The 25470-nt window shown below is 38.1% G+C and overlaps 1 protein-coding gene across 1 annotated transcript; it reads left to right on the plus strand.

Annotated features, from left to right (window-relative positions):
* The first annotated feature begins 1923 nt into the window (after nt 1-1923).
* rgs17 (regulator of G protein signaling 17) lies at nt 1924-23991 on the plus strand. The gene is made up of 6 exons (XM_026224012.1): nt 1924-2153; nt 4399-4627; nt 15384-15514; nt 18046-18120; nt 18377-18608; nt 19046-23991. Exons 2-6 carry the CDS (start codon nt 4625-4627, stop codon nt 19229-19231), a joined length of 627 nt encoding a protein of 208 aa, XP_026079797.1. The 5' UTR covers nt 1924-2153; nt 4399-4624; the 3' UTR covers nt 19232-23991.
* The last annotated feature ends 1479 nt before the right edge of the window (nt 23992-25470 follow it).

Here is a 25470-nt window from a genome sequence, read left to right on the forward strand (position 1 = left end):
AGGAGTGTTTTTGATCAGAGCTTTTATTTAAACAAGCTCATGATGATACACGACTCCATGACCAATGACTGACCACAGAACCAGGCAACATGGAAACATAACATGCTTTTGTTTACATTTTATTGTACATTTTATTATCTGATGCCATTTACTGACATGATATAAAGTTATTTGCTCTACGATAAAAAAACTGAAACTTTGGACGTCAGAGAGGGAGAGAGGATTTTTAGAACAGCTATTAGGAATGGAAATTATCTTCAGCATCTTTCCACAGGTGCAAGAAGCGAGATTTATTAGTCTGGGGACAAGCTCTAGCTCCAAGGCATAAGTAGGCTTCCTGTAATGTTTTTAATTGTACAGCAGAAGGGCAATTTAGTAATATCAAAAACAAAACAATATCTTGTATATGCAAAGTGGATCTAATAGTCAGGAGCTTTTTTTTTTTTTTTTTTTTTTTTACAATCTGTGGTATTAGAGACGATTCATCATTATGAATGAAATGAAAAATGAACAAAGTATTTTATTCACATACATTGTTGTTAAAGAATTATTAGAATATTGTTGATACAGTTATAATAAAAACATCAATAATGACTGCGATGTCAGATCAGAGTGTGTGATCTGATATCATGCTGTTTCACATAAAGCACTACAAATGATGTGTAATATTAAGCATGAAAGGGAAGATGTCATTACAAAACATAATAGAATTTATGTGCTAATACTTCTAATATTTAGTTACACTGGACTGACTATCTGTTGTCATTATTTTAAAAAAGAATGGACAGCATTATGGATTATCTGTCATTAAACAAACAGTTCCAGTTGGTGGCCTAACTTAATAACCACTATAAAGAGTATATCTGCACCTCACAGGCATGATAAAGAGAAGCCTCAGTTTGACAGAGGTGGTCACTTAAGGTTTATCCTACTATGACCATAGTGCTGTGGTCTCAGTGCCTCCTAGTGGATAGCAAAATGTTGCAATGGTGGTTTGTAGCAACATCACTCATCACAATCTGGTCTATGAGAAATGCATTTAAAACAGCCATATTGAATATTCATGTTTATAAATTGCTTTTTGTGCGTGTACAGACATCATTTATAATAAAGAATTACACAGTCTTCTATAATTGTCTGATTTGTGTGTATCTTGGCAGCTCATCTCTATAACTGAATTTGAATCAGACGGGAGATTTGTCAAGTGTCAGGAGGAAAAAAACATATACAACATAATAGAAAACAAACATAATGCATAAATATATGTTGCTTTGTATTTGTTGCTTATTTATTCAACCTTGTGATATTTTAAAATACATTTCACCAGGCAGAATTTGATGTATTTTTATTTCATTGCTGGTTAGGTGGTTGTTCTCTTCCTTGCATTTTTGTTGTTCAGTAATATCTTTGCACAATAATCAGGCCTGTAAGAGTCATTTAGGCTTCAACATTAAAAAATTTAACTGAATAAGTTTTGATTAAATTCTACTGTATTGCAGCAAGATATTTTCTGTATTGTAGATCTATATTTGTATTTCAATACATTTGTAGGCTATTGGTGCTTTAGCAATACTATTGTGAGCAAATTGGGTATAGTTTGCAAAACATTTGTCAATAAAGCAACTGAAATTTTAAAATGATTAATAACTATTCTTCCATCATGGAATGTGTTTTTTTTTTTTGTACATTTGTAACATTGTTGTCTTTTACAGTGCATATATATATATATATATATATATATATATATATATATATATATATATATATATATATATATATATATATATACATACAATGTTTTAAAGTGAGCCACGGAGCCTTTTTAAATACGCTATGTGTGTTGTGTATGTATATATTATATATTTGTGCAGCAGGCAGTTTTTGTGAGAGAGCAGAATCTCAGCCTGTCATTGCACCTCTGCCTCTGCATCCTGTCCGCAGCTCGCCTCGCGCTCCGTGAGCTGACAGCTCCGCCGCGCATGCGCAGGGCGTCTCCACTGGCTCGCTCGGTGCTGAAGTTGGGCGGATGGACGGAAAACACCGCTGATGGAGATAAAACGGCAGCATGTAATCTCAACGCGTGATACCCCCGATATCCGCATAAACACGTGTAACGACACCCTTTTAGAAGACTGACATCTAAAACAAAAGGGGTAAGGCGACACACGCTCTTTAACGGTCTCGGCGGTCCCGCTAGCTCGCCAGCTAACGCGCTAGCCGTTGCTTCCTTGCGTTTAGAAAATCAAAGAGCGGCTGCGAAAATAGAATAAAGTGGCAATTACATTTCGCCTGGCAAAAATAGCACGGCTTTAGGGAACAGTTTGCCCATTACTTTCAATTGCACCGCGCTGTCTTGTGACATAAATGATTTAGGCTTTACCTGCGATGACTTAAGTAAAGATGCTGGCTGTGTTGCAAAACCCAGCGAGCTGCCTACCTAGACAGCATTTTTGGACATTATTCGAGTGGCTGAGAGGTTCCAACAGCATTTATAACGCTCGTTGGTGTTTGGTGACTTCGTAGGGGCGTTTAAACCATCGTTAATGTTCCAAAGATGCCTAAACACGCTGTCTAGGTAGGATCCTCAGTAGGTTTTGACACACAGCCGTGTTTGATTCCACAGACAGCCGCTGCAACCGGGAATGAAGGCGAATAACGGATGACAGCCGTCTATATCTGTATATCACGGAACATTGTCTTGCATTGTTATACTTAAAAAAATAAACTATGACTTTTTATCTTAATGTACCTTTTAAATTACCTCTTTCCCGACAATTTTCTCCCGATTGACCTTAAATTAAATATATGTATTTTTTGAGTTTGTATATTATTTCTCGGACTTGCCAGTAATTATTTTTCCTGCATTCAGTTATTGATGAGAGTTTCCTTCCGGAGGAGGGCTGATTGCTCGACCATTCATCATCATAAGAGTTGTGAAGTTCCTCCTATTCACTTGTGCTTCTGGTTTTACAATGCAGCTGCTTTTGTGTAACAATCTGTTTCATGTGGGGAACATCTCGGATGTCAAATCAGATGATTCGTCACTGAATCCATTCATTAAAACCAAGCAGTAGTAACCCGCTCCACACAAATGAATGCACAGATTTGTAAAAAAAAAAAAAAAAAAAAAATCACATTTTTGTTTCACTATTGAACATTGGAGGGAAACAGAAATACACTGAAAATGAAAGCCAGTAAATCTGTATAGTTCAGTATACTTTCTATTACTGATATGCTTGGTTTTTTTCTCCACATTTTGCTGTGATATATAATAGTACTGCAGTGTATTACCTTGCAGAAATATTGACCTCTTTCACTTGTCAATAAAACCTAGATAAAACATAACTGAAATGTTTTTTTTATTTTTTTAAGTTTAAGGGTTATTTAGATTACAATAGTGTTGCCAGTGTCAGTAAGTAAAGTAGTACATGTAATTTGCACATTATAAAATTTGATCTATTTCGTTTTTATAAATTTTATGGGGACAATAGCAGTGCATTGCAATCTTTGCTTTCAAAATGTAATGTCTTATAATACATTTTTCACTAAAGACTCAAATTTACTATTTAACTAGTTAATGTATATAGTTTAATATTAATTAATTATTATTATTTAAATATTTTAATGAACACTCTTTAAAAATTTGATTAATTAGCTATTAGATTTGATCAGTACATGTAATAATTAATTTAAAGTAGCAATGGAATGAAAGTAGTAATGGAAAATATCTTTTTTTAGACAGTTTAGATGATTGCTTTGCATGTGTTACCAGCATTTTCAGTGAAACACTCTTAAAAATAAAGGTTCTAGGCATCAATGGTTCGACGAAGAACCTTGAACATCCATGGGACCTTTCAAATGCAGAAAAGGTTCTTTATATTCGATTTTTTTAAAAATGTTCTTCAAATGGTTCTTTTAGGACCTGTTCACGGAAAGGTTCTTTTGGGAGCCAAAAATGGTTAGTCTATGGCATAACTGCAAAAGCACCCTTTTGCAAACTATATTTTAAAGACATGAGGACCAGTTATGACATGATTACATTATGCACATTATGACGTAACATTACATATGCATGGATGAGTTGTTCAACATAATAAGATATTTAACATGCATTTAAAAATAGATAGGATGAATGCTTATTTCATGCTGACTTTAAGGTTCTTTGTGTTATTAATAAAAGTATTTTTTGCTTCATTTTGTCAAACAGCACATTATTATTCTTGTGGCAAACACTAATTAAATAAGAATTGGATTATAAGATGTCCAGAAGTAATCAGATTCGATTTTGAGTGCAATCTTACAAGTTTGAGTAATATAAATGGTTATCAGTTGTTAGTAATTATAGCCCTATATTAAAGCAGTTCTGATGCTTTCTTTCTGGTGTGATTTATTTCCCAGATGTCCTATCCTGGATCATTTAGCCCTTGACTCAAGGAAAGGGTGTGCCTGAAAATACCAGGTGTTTGAAACCTACCTCCACCCACCTCCCGCATTCTCCATCAGGCATGATAAGAGAAGATACAAGAGGCCACATTTTGTTTTCCAGCTCTCTACCAGTCTCAGTGTTTGACATTACAGTCATGATTTTCTTACCTGATCTTCGGATGGATTGCTACTAATTTGCATGGTAAGTTGGGGTGGGGTGGGAGGGGGTTTCTCTCCTAGAGTGATTGCAAGTGCACTGATGATGTGGAAAATCACAAGACGTGTTTACCGAGCGGTGATGTGATGTTGCACAAGGTGAGAAATGTGGGTGAAACGTGCCTCTGTGTGATTATCACATGTATTAGAACTGCAGTGTGACATGTTTCTCAAGCTAGGCTTTGTGGGTAACGGCTTTAGGTGGCTTCTGTTGTGCAGCCAGCCATGGCCTATGGTATGCATCACTTGCTGCCATGGAATGTGTATGGGGAAGTGCACAAGGGCGCATGAGACTTCCAGTGGGAGAACGGGGTTAGACAGCGGCATCTGAGCATGCTCGCACGCAGAGGCATTTTCACACATTGTAATGTAATTCACAAATGCTGACTGTAATGTATTTTAAGCAGGGAAGTGAGCGCTCAAATGCTTGTTGTTAGAAATATGTGCAATTAAAGGAACCTCTTCTGTTATTTACAATAATTTAAATGCATTCAAACTTTAAAAAGCATTCGTGATCCATTTAGCAGTCTTTACTGGAACAGAAAAAGATTTCTTTGGGTAGATGTTTCAATATCTGTAACAGAAACACACACCAAAGGCAGAAGAATTATTAGAGGCCAGATACATGCACAAATAATGAATTACATGAAATACATCCGGAAGTTTCGCACAGATTTTTAATCTCTTTCAAAACTAGATTTGATCAAGTGGTGTTTAGGTGAAGGTGAAGACTACACTCAATGCATGTTGTGTAAAAACATTTTTATTGGACTGTCCAGCTTTTAATGTATGTAGAAAACTCACTTAAAGACTTATTTAGTATAATTTTTGCAGGATAGGTTCCCTATCATAGGTCACTTCGATGCTGCGGTGACGTCACCACGTATGGGAACACCTCCGGTGTGACGAATGTCTGAAGCCCTATACCATCCCGCCAATCCTATTGGCCAAATGGCGCATAGCACCACCCTACGCATGCGCACGCATGATATACCTGGGTGCAGCGCGCCATTTCGCTCAGATTTCATTCCTTCAGGAATAGCGAATCATCTGTGCCCTATCATCTCGCGTTCTCCAGCGATTTTCTTCGAGCAGTGTTAACTCCTCTTTCGCGGACGCGATGAGTCAACGAAAGGTAAGAGCCGTATATGGGTTTATCACAGGGAGGCACTCATGAGAGATTCGTTTGCAGCCTCTCTCATGTTCTCTCTGTGATAGCCTACGGCTATGGTAAAATAAGAAAAGTATCCGCGCTCTGGAGTCTATTTCTTCAGTCGCCTCGCGTCTAACCCCCACCGTTCGCTTCTGCGGTCGCCGAGGCCCCGCACGAGGTGTTGGTTAGGGGCGATATGTGCGGCTTGACTATGAGTACAGTGATGCACTGGAGTTTTCCACTTGCTCGCTCTCCCCTACTCGAGCGCGTTGATCAGAGCAGTTTTGCTTTATACTATGTTGTCTAACCGCAGCTTCTACTCAGAGTAGGCTCTGACCTGCATAAGCGGTTCTCTCCCTCCGAGTGGACAGGAGAAACGCGCTTCCCCTTCCTCAGTGTGCTACATGGCGGACTGTTATTATATAGCGATGCCGTTTGACTACCTCTCTAGCCGAACGGATCGCGCCAAACTCCGCCGCGACCTAGTCTCGTCTAGACGTATCGAGTCGTGTCTATTTCGGCAAATTTTATTCTCTTATTACGGTTCTTTACGAGAAGCCTCTCGTTCTTTCCCCACACTCTAACATTGACCGTCTCGCAGCACAAGCACTTCGAGCGTCACTGAACTGAGCTGTTATTTGAGCGCCCCTCAGACACTGCACAATTCAGTCTTCAGAGTTTGAGGGACGGCACAAGAGACTGGCGAATTTGGCCAGTTTATGACGGCTCACACAGCTGCCGCGTTCTCGCTAGCGGCGTGGCCTAATGTTTTCTTGTTGGATTAAATCCTGCCGTGAACACGCTTCAGGATTATATACAACGAAACGCAGCGAGTTTGACGCATGCGCTTTACTTCATGTTTGCCAGGGTCTGTGCCCTCCACTAGAGAGTGCTGTTGGACTGCTAATGCACATCCAACCCTTTCACTGCAGTCCCCACGCTCTAACATTGACTGTCTCGCAGCAAAGGCACCTCGAGCATCATTGGATTGAGCTATCATTTGAGCGCCCCCTCAGACACTCTGCACAATCCAGCCTTCAGAGTCTGAGGGACGCCACGAGAGACTGGCGAATATGGCCAGTTATGACGGCTCACACAGCTGCCGCGTTCTCGCTAGCGGCGTGGCCTAATGTTATCTTGTTGGATTAAATCCTGTCGTGAACACGCTTCAGGATTATACACAACGAAACGCGGCGAGTTTGACGCTTGCGCTTTCCTTCTATGTTTGCCAGGGTCTGTGCCCTCCACTAGAGAGTGCTGTTGGACTGCTAATGCACATCCAACCCTCTCACTGCAGTCCCCACGCTCTAACATTGACTGTCTCGCAGCAAAGCCACCTCGAGCATCATTGGATTGAGCTATCATTTGAGCGCCCCCTCAGACACTCTGCACAATCCAGCCTTCAGAGTTTGAGGGACGGCACAAAAGGCTGGCAGAGATGGCCAGTTTATGACTGCTCATACAGCCGCCACGTTCTCGCAATGGCGACGTGGCCCGATTTTTATCTTGGTGAATTAAATCCTGCCGTGGATACGCTTCAGGATTATACACAACGAAACGCAGCAAGTTTACGCATGCGCTTTACTTCATGTTCGCCAGGGACTGTGCCCTCCACTATAGAGTGCTGTTGGACCGCTAATGCGCATCCAACACTCTCACTGCAGTCCCTACGCTCTAACATTGACTGACTGTCTCGCAGCAAACAGCGCTTCGAGCAGCATTGGATCGGGCTGTAACGCCAGGCGTAAATAATAAATAATAATCCCTCAGACACTGCGCAATCCAGCTTTCAGATCTTGAGGGGCGATTCAAGGGTCTTACACAGACGACCCGTTTATGACGGCTCGCACAGCCGCCGTTTTAGTTAGCGGCAGAGCCTGATGTTCAATTCGTTGGTCTAATTCCTGCCGTGGACACGTTCAGGAATATACACAACGGGACGCAATAGCTCTTATGCATACACTTCCCCTGTGCACGAATGCCGCAGGCTTTTCCGTGCACGGACATTATGTGTATGACAGCGTTGCAGAAAGCGGAAATTTGAGACTGCTAGTATCGTTTTGGTCGCGTGGAACGCTTGCCCGGCATTTCTCAATGGGTGTTACGCACAATTGTCACGGATACACCAATTCGTTTTTTAGAGGCCCGCCTCTTTCCGCTGAATTCTTTCCACGGTGATAGACTGATGGTAATAGCAGTGTTGTGACAGGAGATGTCAACTCTGCTGAGCAAAGGGGCTATAGAAGTCGTAGACCCCGTACTTCTCAATGCATGGATGTAGCTCTGGCCCCGTTGCGGCTCCAGGGCGTCCGTCTGTTAACCACTTGGACGATTGGCAGCGGCATTCCCCGTAATTTGTCTGGGGTTACTTCACATGCGCCCTTTTCAGTGGAAAAGTGGGCGGAAAGACGAAATATTTCACCCCGTTGTCTTCCGCATCCGACGATTTCGGTGACACGGAGTTGTGTGATGTCATTAAAGCTATGGATGCCAACCGAGTTTCTCCTACCGGGGTTCGGCTGGGGATTTGAGCTTTCCCAGAGACCGTCACGACGGATGCGTCTTTGACCGGTTGGGGAGCTGTTTGTCAAGGGCTACCAGCCCATGGAGTGTGGACAGCTGCACAACGCAGTTGGTATATAAACCGGTTGGAATTACTGGCAGTTTTCTGGCTCTCCAGTAATTCGCGAATCTGCTGATCAGCCGTCTTGTGCTGCTCAGATCAGACAACACAGCGTTTGTCTCATACCTGAATCATTAGGAAGGATTACGCTCTCGCCCCCTGTGCAGGCTGGCGAGACATGTTCTTCTCTGGTCTCAGAGAAAATTTCTGTCGATCCGAGTTGTTCATGTCCCCGGACGTTTGAACTTCGGAGCAGATATGCTATCCAGACAGGCTCTGGAACAGGGAGAATGGAGATTACACCTCCAGACGGTGAATCTTTTATGGCGGATATTCGGCAAGCGAAAGTGGATTTATTCGCGTCAAATATGACTACGCATTGCCCGCTATGGTTCTCCCTATGCCCCCCATCGCCCCTGGGCGTGGATGCATTAGCTCACAGCTGGCCCACCACCAGTCTGTATGCTTTTCCTCCGATTCGTTTGATCCCAGCGGTATTATGCAGAATACGGTGGGACAGAGTGGATCAGCTGCTGCTGGTGGCTCCGCGATGGCACACGCAGCCGTGGTTTGCGGATCTGATCAGTCTGCTAGCGGGCTCTCCTTGGAGATTCCCCTCAGACAGGATTTATTATCACAAGCACAGGGGCTGATTTGGCACCCGAGGCCGGATCTGTGGAAACTGTGGGCGTGGCCACTGAGCGGAGTGCATTAGTATGTCCCAGTCTTTCTGTTGAAACCACTGAGACTATATTGAATTCTAGAGCAGCTTCTACGAGACGCTTATATGCTTTCAAGTGGAGACTGATTACAGCCTGGTGTGGCAATCGTAATGTGGATCCAGTTTACTGCCCAGTGGCTTCAGTGCTGGAGTTCCTCCAGGATTGTTTTTCGGATGGCGTAACACCAGCCACTTTTAGGTTTACGTGGCAGCCATTTCAGCTTACCACGAATACATAGGCGGTGCCTCTATGAGGCGTCATCCACTAGTTTCTCGTTTCGTACAGCGTGCGCGACGGCTGAGGCCTTTCCGCCCTGTGCGAGTTCCTTCATGGGGTTTATCCATTGTGTTGCTAGGTTTATCAGGGCATCCGTTTGAGCCCTTGGAGACCGTATCGGATAAATTCTTGACACTGAAGACACTTCTTCTCATGGCTTTATCCTCCCTCAAGAGAGTTGGGGATTTACAGGCTCTTTCTGTTTCACCCTCATGCATGGAATTTGCACCGGGCTCTGTGAAGGTGCTGCTGCGGCCCAGGCCTAACTATGTTCCTAAGGTCGCATCTAACCTCTTTCGCTTTCAGCAAGTGTTCCTGGAAGCTTTTTCACCTGCTGAGGCTGGATCAGAAGATCTAAGTCTTTGCCCTGTGAGAGCTTTAAAGACTTATGTGGATCGTACAGCCCCTTGGCGTGAATCTGACCAGCTGTTTGTCTGTCTTGGACATAAAAGTAAGGGCCATGCGGTTCCAAAACAGCGCATGTCCCATTGGCTGGTGGAGGCAATTTCTTTGGCCTATGAGGCGCGCGGACTCGCTTCGCCCTTAGGAATTAAGGCTCATTCCACTTGAGCTGTGGCTTCTTCTCAAGCTTTTCTCAGTGGATCTTCTATGGATGATATCTGTGCTGCGGCAGGATGGTCCTCACCGAGCGCTTTTATCAAGTCCTACAGTCTGGATGTGAGGATGGCTCCTGGCTCCCGGGTTCTCTCCGCTTGAGCAGATGCTTCCTCGGATCTCAGTTATCAGGTACGTCAGGCGTTTTGGTATATCGTTCCCATACGTGGTGACGTCACCGCAGCATCGAAGTGACCTATGATAGGGAACATCTCGGTTACGTATGTAACCTTGGTTCCCTGAAAAGGGAACGAGATGCTGCGGTTCTGGCCGTTCCGTACCTTGATAACAACTTCATCTTCAGTCATGAAATCTGAGCGAAATGGCGCGCTGCACCCAGGTATATCATGCGTGCGCATGCGTAGGGTGGTGCTATGCGCCATTTGGCCAATAGGATTGGCGGGATGGTATAGGGCTTCAGACATTCGTCACACCAGAGGTGTTCCCATACGTGGTGACGTCACCGCAGCATCTCGTTCCCTATTCAGGGAACCAAGGTTACATACGTAACCGAGATGTTTTTTATCATATGTTAATGTAAAAAATCTTGTGTAATATAACTTGTGTTTGTTTGTTTGCTGGTTTTATTTTCTTTACTATAATTGTATTCCTTAATTGTTTTTGCCATGAAAATAGCCTTAGATGCTGACATGGCATATACTTTAAATATATACTATACTATACTATAATGTCCCAGACAGATTATCTTTCCAGTTGTCTCAGCCTTCTCTTTAATTAACATCAATTATTACATGGCTCTCTGGAATACTTGATTCTGATTGGTCAGTTGTGTGCATGGTCCAGGGAAGTACTTTATTACTGACTTTAGCTGATGAAATGTAATTATTAAAGGGAAAGTTCCCCCAAAAATGAAAATCCTGTCATCATTAACTCATTATGTTGCTGTAAACCTATACAACTGACATTCTACTGTTGAATACAAAATAACATATTTTGAAGAATGTTTATAACCAAACCTTTTTGGTGACTATTGGTTTGTATTGTATGGACAAAACCACTAAAACATTTCTCATAATATCTTACTTTATGTTCCACAGAAGAAAGAAAACATACAGGTTTGAAACATGAGTAAATTATCACAGATTTTTATGGGGGGTGAAATATCCCTTAAAAGCAATGGAGACACATGATAATGACAATTAATAATTTTGACAGAATATTTACATGGCATTCACTGAAAGTATCTAAAAACAGAACGTGTGAATTATCCCCAGCCAAATATTGTCTAATACATTGGTCTGTCACTAGTGTTTAGCACTATTAATTTTTTTTAGCCTAGTATGATATACAATGATATATGACTTTCTGTGAAATCAGACTGAGTCTGGTTGTATAATTGGTTTTTCCTCAATATAACTTCTTGTTTTACATATTGTGCAGAGCTGTTGGTCAATGCTGTAGATGTGAACAAAGGGACTTCTCAGTGTGTTTTGCATCAGGATGCATGTTTTCCATGGCCAGGCACTGAATAACTGATGGTAGTTATGTTTTGCATATTTGATTTATGTGGCTCCATTATGGTAAACTCTCTGTTCACATTACATCACATCACAGACAAACTGAGCTTTCATCACCAGGTAGATGGTCTAAGTTTAAGGATGAATTTAGAGGTAAGGTCTGTTTGACGGTCTATATATTCAGAGTAATCATATTTTGGTGTATGTGATGTCAGTAATATTGATGGAATGTAATGAGACTAAGAAAACAGTAGACTACTATTACCCTACAAGCACAATACTAATACTAAATAACAAACAAAATGTTTCCTTTCATATGCAGTATGCTTTATATATTTATTTTTATAGCATATTTTGTGTAGCATATTTAATGCTGTGTTTTCCTACAAAAAATTGCTGTTGTGTCGTTTTTGTCCTTTATCACTGCAATGCATTTCAATCAGCAGTGAATCTTTAAATTATGCACCACACATTGCGACAAAAAGTCAGCCAACCAAATGCCCTGTGGTTTTGTGGTTATGGGATATTTACCAATACCATACTGGGAAACAGTCATTTGATACTGTCCCAGACCTCCAGCTTCTCCGTTTAGTGCCCAGACTGTTTGTCCCTAAATATTTGGATCAGATGTCTAGGTGATGTGATATGGTGTTTGTGCTGCCAAACCCTACCAAAAGATCAGTTTCCAGAAAGCTTTGTGCTAACATGAACAAATTTGTTGAGAGCCTTAAATGAGGCATCATACCAGGGTTTCTCAAAGTCTATTGTAGGGCTGTAGCTATCGAATATTTTAGTAATCGAGTATTCTACCAAAAATTCCACCGATTAATCGAGTAATCAGATAAAATGTGTTTTTGCTTTAATTAAAGTGCAATATTAATTATGCAAGAGAAAATAAGACTCATGGGGCTCTTAAAATGAACAACTAAGTTTCCTTTTTTAGAAAGAAAATATTTTTATTTTTTAAATGAATAGAATGCAATGCAGACATCAAAAATAAACATTTAATTATTACCCATTGTTTCTCTGTCTGTACTTGTACTGTGAACAATGACAATAAAGTTGACAGATGAATTAAGTGCATTTAAGTGCCATTCAGTTGGGGTTTTAAATAAAGCATTTTTCTGAGATGCACATTAAACATTAAACACATAAAACATTAATTTTATATATCTTTTAATTATTGAAAATTAACTTAACTTTTTGGTAAACAAAGGGGATTTACTATTAAAAATAAAACATGGAAGAAATGTTGTGTGATTAAACCTTAAAATAAATTATGTTTGATTTTTTTTTTTGGTAGTAGGCTATGTACATTCTGCTGAACAATAGTAATACAGGACTTTTATTTTGACGGGTTGACGTACCTTTACAGTTCTGTGTATGTGATGTGATGCTAGTTTTACTCTAATCAAAGGTCAGATGCTCATGAAGTGACTGTCAGAGCAGTTCTGGAGATGTTGTTCATGTGTTCACGTCCTTATTTCGTGATAGCAGACGCTGAAATGGAGCGTCACGCGCGCTTCATTGCGTGTGGTAAAAAGGAAGACGCGCTTCTGCTCCATTCATTAACAGACACACGCAGAACATGCAGGATTCATATTTAAATAGACTGTTCCGGCTTAATATTTACAGATATTAGTCCATATCATGATTTGATGTAAGTGCAATGACCTATTTTTGATTAATAAAATTCTAAATTTGGCAAATTGCGTGCCATTCCGCGTTAAACTGTAAATTCTGTTTTTATAACTGGATTCCACGATTCCCTCCGCGTTTTCTACATCGCGGAAATCATAAGGCCCTTGTTGTGGTATGCCAGCTCTATCTTGCAATGGACATAAGCCACGACGTTCACAACGCGTTGTGTCACATTAAAAAACTAATTGCGAAAGAACCTGACGTGAGATTTAAAATAAATTAAAAGAGACTTCGGGGCAGAGGAATTTGCCTCGATAATTTTTTGTAATCAAATTAATCGAGGAATCGTTTCAGCCCTAGTCAAATTATTTATTTGCAGTTCACGCAAACAACTTGCTGAGCTTAAAGTGATTAACTGAATAGAGTAATGAGGCAAGTCCCATAAAGGCCTCAATACACCTGAAGTGGTGCAGGGGTTAAATGGATAGTTAACTATGAAATTAAACATCTGTCAACATTTACCTTAATAGCTTTTTTAAACCATTTTAAATTTAATTTTCAGTCTATTCTTCAGATAAACTTATGAAATGGCTTAAGAAGACTTGGTAGCCTAAATACTGTTTATTACTACTTTCAATTATGTTTTATTTTTTATTCTAAGTTTTAGTATTTTTTTTAGTTTTTATTATTCATTATTATTATTATATTTATATTTTATTATTATTATAAGATTAAGCTGTAATTAAAATGTATTTAATTTTTAGTTTTAGTACCTAAGTTTTTTTCACTGTAAAAAAAAACAAACAAACAAAAAAAGATGTTAATTAAATTTTTAGTCACATATTAAAATATTTCTACATTATAATAATTACATTATATGTATTATATAATTATAATAGATATTATATATAATATTTTAATTAAAAAAAATATCTGTTAATTAAAAAAAAAAAAAAAAAAAAAAAATATATATATATATATATATATATATATATATATATATATATATTAGATATCAGATATCACATATGACAAAATTATCTCTTGAATTTCTATGCTCATATGTATGCAAGTGAGGTGCTTCCATATTACCAAGACCGTATGGTCACTATTAATAAAACTGTCAAACTGAATAATCACCCATGTGTTTTAAAGACATGTTAATGGTATGGTGATGGATCACAGTTAGAGTAGAGCAGAGCTCACAGTAACAACACTTGCTTATTTTCTCTCCTGATAGAGTGCTTCTTGGAAACACATGCAACGCAGTTAAATTGTTTGTGGTTAAAATCTTTGCTCTGATGTTGTTTTTAACAAGCCAGTGATATTGGGAACCAAACATGGAAGAATTTACTGAAAACCATTTTATTTCACATATGCTCTCTGGTTGCCGGTGTACATGTAAAAATGTTGATTTGCATGGAGATTTATTTTTATTTGGCGCCAAGCCTCCATCATGAAATCTTAAATGAGATTTTGATGGCTTTCGGTCTATGTTCATGTACTAGGAAGCTCCCAAATGTTGACCCTTTTACGCACATTTAATATGTATGATTTTTCTTTTTACGGTTAAACAGAACTAAATATCAATGACTCATTTAGTTTCAAAAAGGTTTCCTTGACAATGTACCTTATCTATTTATCTAATTAGTTTTCTCTTGAAGAACCGTTTAAGAAGGATTCATATGGTTTTATTTAATTTCTTTTAAGAAACAGGAAGCAACAGCAATTGCATTTTTATAAACAGTTTTCTTCCTGAAAGGAAAACTGTTGTGTTTGCTCATGTGTTAGAACATGTGAGATCCCACACTACTATTGCCTGTGTGTGTTCAGGGCTGGGGGAGCATCTCTCTCTCCCTCCTACAGCTCAAACTAATTTAGCATCTTGCCAGAGGAATGAATGTGTAGTCTGAACAGAAGAGGGGATTTCTTTACTTTCTGTCTCTCTGTCTGCCTGCCTCTCAGTCTCTCACATGCATTCTTGTAGATTTCAGCTGAATAAGCATCTGACTGTAGAGTAGGAAACGGTCCAGCAAGCTCAGATACTGAGCATCCTTATGATCTCTTCCATTGGAAAAGCTAGCATAAATCTCTCCCTGGAATCTGCAAATCATTAATCATCTCTTTGTTCTTTACTTTAGATTTAGAAACATCTGTAGTTAACAAGATACTTCAGCTAACACAGTTCCCAAGCCCCCACTGCTTTGTTTCTAATCAGATGTGTCTGTCCACAGCCTCAGAGTGTGAGTGGAGTTGAAATGAGGAAAAGGCAGCAGGGACGCATTGAAGGACCCCCGCAGGCGCCTGGTCACCCGAGGCCCAACACCTGCTGTCTGTGTTGGTGTGGATGCTGCAAATGCCTCTGGTACACCTCATCCTTCTTTATGTTCTGCTGTAAAGATCTAGATGCATGGAAGCTATTTGCTTAACAATGAGTTTTACATTGAGCAGCAAGTATTTTATCACCATTAACTGCCTCAAGTACATTACCGTTCAAAAGTTTTGGGTTGGTAAGATTTTTAAATATGCTTTTGAATTCATTTGATCAAAAATACATTAAAAACAGTAATTCTGTGAAATATTTGAAATTAAAAAATGTAAAACAATGCAGAGCTGATTTTTTTTTAGCAGGCATTACTCCAGTCTTCAGTGTCACATGATCCTTCAGAAATCATATTAATATGCTGATTAGGTCATCAAGAAACATTTCTTATTATTAATGTCGAAAACATCTGCTTACTATTTTTGTAGAAACAGTGATTCTTTTTTCAGAATTCATTTATATTTATTTAAAACCGAAACCGTAACCTTTTGTTACATTATAAATATCTTTCTGTTACTTTTGATCAATTGAATGCATCCTTGATGAATAAAAGTAAAAAAAATCTTACTGACCCCAAACTTTTAAACTATAGTGTAAATGCTAAATATTTGTGGGCTCACTCTTACTTTAGTTTGAGCAGGTGTTGCCATTTGACTTTGCATGATTTTAGTCTTTTGTAACATGCGTTTGAACTAACAAAACTAGTTTTATCATTGGATTTTATGAATTCTGTGGTGGTTTCATAGTATTACTTTGTTAGTCTCACTTTAAAACATTCCGTCTTTTTGCTGAATTTACAGAAATGTATGATAATCTAAAATTTGCTAAATGCAGTATATCTTCAGGTTGACACTTTAATATAAACTCAAACCTTGACTGAGCAATGGCCATTTTAGCTTTCTGCTAGGCAGCCTGTTAATTTTTAACATGTATTGCCATTGTGTAAATTACTGAGTTTAAGCAAAACATATATTTGCATTGTTGTATGTTAGCAAGGCCTTTTAAAATCCTCCATCAGGAATATTAAGAAAATATGTGGAAGAGGGTTTGTCTCAGTATGCAAGCTAACATTGCACATTTATTTGATAATTACCGAATGCACTTTTAAGCAGGAGTACAACACAAATATAAGTGCCACTAATAATGAGAAGAAAACAACTTGTCTTTAACCACAGCTGGACCATTCTTTTATTTTTTATTTGATGTTTCATTTAATTGATTTTTTAAACTTGTCTACAAACACATTACATTAGAATGAAATTCTGGCTGTTGTAACTCTTTAAATAAATCGCAAGAAAAAGTGTTCCTTAAAGAGTTAAATTAGCTTGTAATAATATGGGGAAAAAGTAGCTGGAGTTTGAGGCTGGGCCACTGAGCAAAGAAAGATTGGAAAGGCCATAGCACAGCTTGCAGGGGGACTATAAATAACATGAATGAATACAAATATTGCATGAAAAAAAAGAAAACATTGAGGAGGCAGTACAAACCCTACTCTGTAACCTCGGGTTTCCACAGCCATCCCCCCACAAAACACTTCCACTATCTGCACGGTAAATGGCTATTTCTGTCCCACATCACATGCAAAACAGCTGTGTAGTACATGTTATATATTTAGAACCTTGTCAGCTTGTCGAACCCCATGGCTAACAAACACAGTTATACTTGCTGTACAGAGACTTGAACTGAGAAACACAGGCGATGTTCACCTGTGATTTGTAGCTTAGTTTCAATAAAAGCTCTTTTTGGACTAGAGGACGAATTTTAGTATTTAGATTATGGATAGACTTTTATTGCAAGTCAGTTTTTTTTTCCAAACTTGGGGCCAGAAGGGAGTGAGAGAAACATTTAAAGGGATAGTTCACCCCCCCCCCCCCAAAAAAAAACAATTCTGTCACTAATTATTCAGCCTCATGTCATTTCAAACCCGTAAGATGATCTTCGGAACACAAATTAAGATTTTTTTTTAATGAAATCCAAGAGTTTTCTGAACCTCCATAGACAGCAACACAACTGAAATGATTCTTTAAAGCAGTCCATGTGACATCAGGGGTTCAACCGTAATTTTATGAAGCTATGAGAATACTTTTCATGCACAAGGAAAATGAAAATAATGACTTTAACAATTCTTCTCCTAAACGTTCGTCATACTCTTTCCACAATGGCAGCACGTGACAGCAGACCGGATGAGGATAAGAATAATTGTTGAATAAAGTTGTTATTTTTGTTTTCTTTGTGCACAAAAAGTATTCTTGTTGCTTCGTAAAAATTACGGATGGACCCCTGATGTCACATGGACTATTTACAGGTGTCCTTGCTACGTTTCTAAACCTGTGAACATTTAAGTTGCATTGCTGTCTATGGAGGGTCAGAAAGCTCTCAGAATTCATCAAATATATCTTAAGTTGTGTTCTGAAGATGAACAAATGCCTTACAGTTTGGAATGACATGAGAGTGAGTAATTAATAACACAACTTTCATTTTTAAGTGAACTATCTTTAACTATCTTTAAGAAGTAAGAAACAGTAAGAAAAACAGAGACTTTGCTGTGTCTAACACTTCTCTTCTCACCCTAGGAATGAAGACAGAAGGGAACGTTCAGAGAGGCAAACATGTACAAAGATGGATAGCATAGAAGCAACAGAGGAACAGTGAGTTATTAGAAACGTCTATCATTGTTTAGGGACAAGATGTTTTGTACTTTTTATAGTGCTCGTGTTCATACCTCCCCAACGTCCTGTTAAAATGAGTGAAATCTCAGTTTGTTACCAAGTCTTTTTGGGGCAATTCAATTTTCAATGAAGTGCCTTTTAATACATTTCCATACAGTGTATTAACTGACAGCTGAAGTTAAAGTTCTTTTAAATGGGTAGTTCCTGTTTTTTTTTCATTGTCTCCCATTTGAAGGCATCCCACACTGGATGAGCTGATTGCCTGGTCTCGGAGCTTTGAGATGGTGATGCGCTCTGCAGAGGGGAGGGATGTTTTCCGGGAGTTCTTGCGGTCGGAGTACAGTGAAGAAAACCTGATGTTCTGGCTGGCCTGTGAGGAACTAAAGAAAGAAACCAACCCATCAGCTATCGAAGAAAAAGCCAGGATCATTTATGAAGACTACGTCTCCATTCTTTCGCCAAAAGAGGTTAGAATACGTGACTGCAATATGACCGTAAAACAAAATATGACAACATAAAAATATAAGATATTCATATTACATTAATAACTAAACAAAATATATTCTATAGCATTTTTTGTGCACAAACATTTTCTGAACTGTCACCTGACAAAAATAATTTTGGATATTCATGGGTTGATTGGTGTGTTTCTTTCTATACACAAATGTAGATGGAATCTACATTTTTTTACTTAGCTCATATGCTCAGCATTTTATTCCTACAAATTATTTTTGCCATGTTTTAAGAAAAATTGACATATTTTAATGGACAAAAAAAAAAACATATTTTGAATTTTAGTATGCAATATATTCAATATAGTGCAATCTTTCACACAAAATATAAACATATATTTACATATAATCTTCAGGGAAAGTTGATCTTCACATTTGTTGTCGGCCGGCAGGTCAGCTTGGATTCCCGGGTGAGGGAAGGCATCAACCAGAGCCTGGCAGAACCCAGCGGTACGATGTATGAGGAGGCCCAGCTTCAGATCTACACCCTCATGCACAGAGACTCCTTCCCCAGATTTCTCAACTCATCTGTTTACAGGGATCTCCTTAACAGCAAGAGGGCCTGCTTAGACACCTAGGTTTCAGCTAGAAGATTTGTGACAAAAAAAAAAGCCCCAAGGTGCCACTTTCAAAAGGTGTGATGTTTCTTATTTCAAGAGTGAGTAGTTAAGCAATTCTGAGCATCCACTAGTGACCATGAAGTTCAGTTCTGTTTAAGTGCCAATATGAGCTGCTCAGGCAACCGTGACACAGAAAAAAACATGTAGGAAATCAGACAGATGCATACTTCCTACTGTCTTTTTCATTCACCTGTTTTGTCTCTTTTGACTCCTCAAATCTCCTCTCTCTTCCTGTTTACATCACTTGTTCACTTTCTCTGTGTTCTTTCTACCTGATCCTTTCCATCTTTTACGCCTCGCATATCTGAGGACAGCTGAATAATGCTGTTATTATTATTTTTTTAAGAGAATCAAAAAACAACGGATAAGCGGTAGATGTTAAGCTAGAAAACCTTTGCATGATACAAGGTTATGGAATTTACTCCAGTTTGACATTTAAGCCCCGGACTACAATGTTTTGTTGTTGTTGTTTTTTTTACAAAGGGGAGAGAACATTGTAAAGCTCTCATAAGCGAAGGGAAAATTAGCTGTGCCAAATGTTTTGTAAAAGAGAAGCTGGAAAGCGTAACCTCCGTCCAAACTCTGTCTTTGCGTGTCGACAGTTCTTTAACTGGGAAACATAAGGGCTAGCTAGTGTTGTGATTGGGCAGCTAAATGAATCATGAACATTTCTTTCTCTCTGCAAAAATCACAATGCCACTGAGTAAGGGCACAAAAGCTGCTGATGCTGGTGATGACACAGTTTATTGTGTGAGTCCTCCTAGCCCCTCCCAGTCCGTTACTAACAGAGAGAAGCACAGGTACTGTATGTCATGGGCTGTAAGCTTCGCCGGACTGACCGAGAATTGCTTGAAAATCACCCACCAACGTTCTGGAGGTTCTTAAAAGAGCTTCGAATTGTCTTACACATTAAAGAAATGTATTTTATTAAACAAAAGTGTAGTGAACACTATGCCTTGTTTTTGAGAGTTCCACTAGGATTATTTAAAATAACTGTGATCGCCGAGACCTGCTCGATGAGGTGGTGCGACGGAGTCTCTTTTCTCTGCCTCCGAGTCCAAATGTTCGTTTTTGCGACTTGAAACAAGGAGCGGTCGTTTTCACAGCTCGGAAAACTGCAGGTTATCGAGAAAACAAGCAAACAAAAAAAAAACGAAGCAAGTCAGTCTTTTTTATAATGCTTTTTTCCAGCATGCGTTTCTTCTGTTGTTTCACGTACACATTGCAATACTTAACCCAGATATGATGTGAACCTCTGCGGGAAGCATCGCGTTGACGATGATACTTACAAAAGACGATTTCCTTCCGAGGTTTAGACGTGTGTCCCTCGAGAACGTGTTGTTGGATTCAAACTTGAATGTTGCTGTTCAATTTTCTAGACATTTATGTGCTATTGCAATCGCAGCAGCCAGTGCATGAGAACACGATATTTAAATGACTGGTGTGTTAAACCACTCTCTCACCTTTTAGCGGAGAAATTCAAGAGTGAATTGCATTTAAACCAACGTTTTTTTTGGTCACCACACCCAACCTCAAAGTGTCACTTTCCTGAACTCTTGTGCCAATGAATGAACGTTTGTTAAGTTAGGCATGATCAAGTGTGTTGTTGTTGGGTTTTCTTACTGGTGCTCTGAGAGTTAAGTGCCATTCACTCTGCAGGTTTACCACATTAAAATGAAGACCTTTGTCACTTTACCGAGTGCATAGATATTCTTCTTTGAACTATTCAAGTGTTTGAGCATCATCCAATGTGAGTAGGTCCTTTAATAGGTGTTACCTAGTAGTTTAGTTTACTTACTGAAGCAGCGAACCATCGTGGGAAGCTTGGCTTTCCAACATTTCTAAAACAAAATGATTGAATTTTCTTGTTTGTTTTAAAAGAAAAAGAATCATGTCATTAAAGAAATGAGCAATAAATCAAAATTGTCTTGCTCTAAAAAAAGAAAAGAAAAAGACACTGTATGACACATGGACATTTACTGTACCAAACTATCTTTGATGGGGGTAATTGACACACATTTACTGTAAGTTTTATGATAAATGTCAATGAAAATTAATGTGACTGTATGACTATTTCAATCCATACATGTCAGTAATCCAGGAAGTCCAATGTCATTGAAACTATTCGACTGAGTGAATATATATGATTATTTAAAGCAGATAAGGACAGATTTAAAATAAATCATAGTAGAAGATAATCATGTTTATTTAAACAATGAAAACCGAAATGAAACCGAAGTTCTTATTATTGACAAAAAATGTGAGGCAAATAAGAAATGGAAATTCATGCAGTATTATGCTACTATATTTGGCTGCAGACGGAATCGTTTGATAAAAACTATCGTTAAAAAGTTTCACACATGAAGGTATTATTCGAATTTGACATTTTCACTTATTATTAATTGAACTGCAGAATATACAAGAACATGCGATGTCACATTTGGTCTCGTTTGCAGTGAACCATCCTTTTAGAAAGTAGTTGTCTGTTTCATTTCAATGCCTCAACTTTATTTTTGCTGCTAATGTTTAATCCGATTTCGAGAGTTTAGGAGTTTTTCTCTTGACGGCTGTCACCGTGATGGCTAACAGCTGTTGATAATGATTTTATCAGCTTGGTAGGACTTGGAAAAAACAACCTTTCTTGCCAAAAGGCTCCTTTTCTAAGCAAATGAAGTGGAGCCTGTGCTATGTGATTATAGAAGCGGCTCATTTTCATTGGTTTTCCACTACCTCTCGTTACGCTTAGTTCTTTTTTTTTCTCATCTAGTTACCGTTAAATGTTTATTTTGATCTACTTGAAGCCTAATACTGTAAATGAAATGGGTTTACAAAGAAGAGTAGCATTTCCTTTTGTTTGTTTGTTTGTTAATTTTTTTTTTTTTAGCATAATTATGATATATACTCACGAAGAATTCAGGAAACGTACTGTTTAAGGGCTAATCCCATATTGCCTATGCAAATATATTAGTTGTCATATTGGAAAAATTAGTAACTAAGGAATGTTTCCTGAAATTGGGTGGAACACTGGTTTACATTTGCCCTTTTCTCTCCGGTCACATAATATGTCATATATGAAATCCTTCTTGATGAAAAAGCTACTCAATTAAGATTGAAATAAATCTGTATTGTGTCTATACTGTGGGTTGACAGTTCACTTTTGATGTAAAGTGCATATTGAATGTAAGGTACTGTGCATGCTGATGTTTATTTGTTCAAGTTATGGAAAACTGCATTGGGCAGGAGGGAAGTAATTGAATTATTTGAGTTTGAAGCGAGTGTCTATTCTTGTTTTTAAGGGTGCTTCAGTCTTTTTGGCAAAGGTTGAAGGGCTACTTTTAGGCACTTTAAACACGGTTTTCATGAACAAGAAAATCTACCTCTTGGTTCTGTTCTCTCCACATGCTTAATATAGAAGACCAAGCCTTGAAAAACAACGTAGCTCGCACACATTTTGATTGTTTTGACTTGGTTTTGAGCCACAGGTGAACTGCCAGGCGCTTCTAGCGACTGAATTTTAGCTCAACCTCATTGATTAAACTTCTCATCCTGTAGTTACGTTGTTTTTTTTCCTGTTTATACTAAAGATAAACAGTTTGTGCCCACGCAAAAACAAAAACTTAACACTCATTTATTCCTGTATCTGTTATAGCATGTGCTTGCGTTATGTGATATACGGATTGTTGTAATTACAGAAAAAAAAGTGTTAACAGCAGCACTCGGTAGTCACGGCATTACTAGTGTGCTACACCTTTCACAGTTCTTCATTGTTAGCACATGAAATATGCTCTTTACATTCATAAGACATCAGTGCCATTGATTTGAAGGGTTCTTTAGGGTAACCTGAATTTTAATGACCCTCATTTGAATATTGCAAGGAGGAAGGCTTCATGTACATCAGCTTTTCTTTCATTAAATCATTTTTCACTATCGAATGAAACTGAAAAGAGATCAGGTAACATTTTTCATTAAAATGTGTCGCCTGACTTTAAAATCATTATTCATAGTTCATTTATTGTTGTGTTTCTAAAGCCTCATGGTGGACTCGGAATAGTTGTTTATATCAGTTCACAATTAATTTCCGACTGTTTTCATGATTAAAAAGCCTGACTACGAATAACTTCACAGATTAAGTGCTGAATTATTTCATTTCAACATGTTATTGCTAAAACATTGTCTACCACAAACTTTACATATTAATACAATCACCTGCCAGGTACAGTCATTAGATATTTATATATAAAAATTCCAAACGATTTCAAAATGATTGACAAAAAATGGAGAATTACCAACTGCTATAATGGCAACTTTCAGACTCTGGAGGCAAACTGACTTCTGTATCACAGTTTATCACAGTCACCCTGAAGTGCCTTGAATGTTTAGGCCATGATCTATGATTTATCATTAATATCCCAAGGGAAGGTGTTTGTCTTTTAAAGCCTGTGCTCTTCTCTGGGACTGAATGCATGATGCACGCTGTAAGCAAAAGACATTTGCACATGCAGAAAGATGTTAAAGTCCAGATCTACGGAAATAAGTGTGAACTGATAGTATTTTAGCATTTTAGCCATTCAGCTTCTGTCATTGTCCACTGCTCAAAAAAAACAAAAAACAAACCATCATCATCTTGAGGTTGTGCTTATTATATAAGTGTTTGGTGCTTATTATGTGTCACATAATGAAATACCCAACCTGTCATCCCATTGTCACAATATTTCTTTCTTACAGAATACAGACTTGCCCTGTTTAGTTTTTCCTCTGATCAGACACAGATCAGGCCTTCACAAGGCGTTCTTTAGAGCTGTGCCATGATATGAGTCCTAATAAAAATCACTTATTTTAATATAAACTATTTTAAAATGATCTAGTATTTAATCACAGTTCTGTTGTTTTTAATACCTGGGGACAGACTATAATGCCTTTGTAAATGACAATAACTCGTAGGAGAAAAATGATCTTTTATATTCGGCATGCTTTTACTATTCAAAATAGTTTAGTTAACACGATACTGTACAAGTATATATAGAAGTACTGCAATCTGCAGACAATAACACTGAGTCTCTCGGAAGAGTTTTAAAAATGGAAATACTGTATAGTGGAAATATTAGAGGTTTCTTTATAGGTAATCATATTTAAATACAGTATTCTGTGCTGAACTCTCAAAACGTGGTGAAATGACTGAAATTACATATGGTAATTCGTTTTCTGGTAAGGTGATGCAGTTTATTAACAATTGAGCCTAGGGAATGGGCTTCTTTCAGATCACATGTACTCCTGCATGAACACTTTAAAAACAGAGAACAAATGTATTTGTAGACATCAAATAAAGTGACTTACAATATGGTGCTGCTTCTGTCTGTCTAACACATAATGACATACTGCACTAAATAGCTGAAGAGCAAAATAACTGTCATTTGTGGAACAATGTATGACACTAACATGATAGTCTGTGCAGAGTTTAAAAAGACAAATATCTCCAGATATTGTAGCAATGGTTGTTTGGCAGTATAACACATTTATCACAGGATGACATGTCAAGTCATTGACTTTTTCAAGCTCACATGCATGAGAACTATACTAAAGTCTTCTCACACTCTCCTCAGAGGATGACATGAGCTCTGATGGTTCCTTTTGGAAGATCTCCACATCAGACTCTTTTCTTAAAATCAAAGACAATATGTTAAACTGTTTTTGTCTTTAGTTTCCAGGCAACAATATTATAAGCTCTAGGGTTTATTAAAAGTACTGGCATTCTCATATTTCTTTCTGTAATAATTGTCTAATGTGCCTAAATTTATATATATGTATGTATGTGTGTGTGTGTGTGTGTGTGTGCGTGTGTGTGTGTGTGTGTGTGTGTGTGTGTGTGTGTGACCCTGGACCACAAAACCTTTGTGTCCCTGGTGTATATTTTTAGCAATAGGCAAAAAAAAAAAAATGTATTGGTCATAATTATCGATTTTCTTTTATGCCAAAAATCATTAGGATATTAAGATCATATTCCATATAGGTATTTTGTAAATGTCCTTTTTTTTTCTTCTTCTTTTTTTTTTTACGTTTTAGTCAATTCTTTACAATCATGAAAAAAAAAGTGATTAAATTCATATACATATTCAGATGATAATCAAGTATAAATAATACATTTAAATATTGCTTTTGTAAAAAATCATACATAGGCCTATTGTTTTTAATTGTTAAAT

Source organism: Carassius auratus, chromosome 38 (genome assembly GCF_003368295.1).
Source record: "Carassius auratus strain Wakin chromosome 38, ASM336829v1, whole genome shotgun sequence".
NCBI lineage: Eukaryota > Metazoa > Chordata > Actinopteri > Cypriniformes > Cyprinidae > Carassius > Carassius auratus.

Coding starts and splice junctions, on each gene's coding strand:
- rgs17 (XM_026224012.1), top strand. Junction 18,121..18,376: donor ATAGAAGCAACAGAGGAACA/GTGAGTTATTAG, acceptor TCCCATTTGAAG/GCATCCCACACTGGATGAGC. Junction 18,609..19,045: donor CCATTCTTTCGCCAAAAGAG/GTTAGAATACGT, acceptor GTCGGCCGGCAG/GTCAGCTTGGATTCCCGGGT.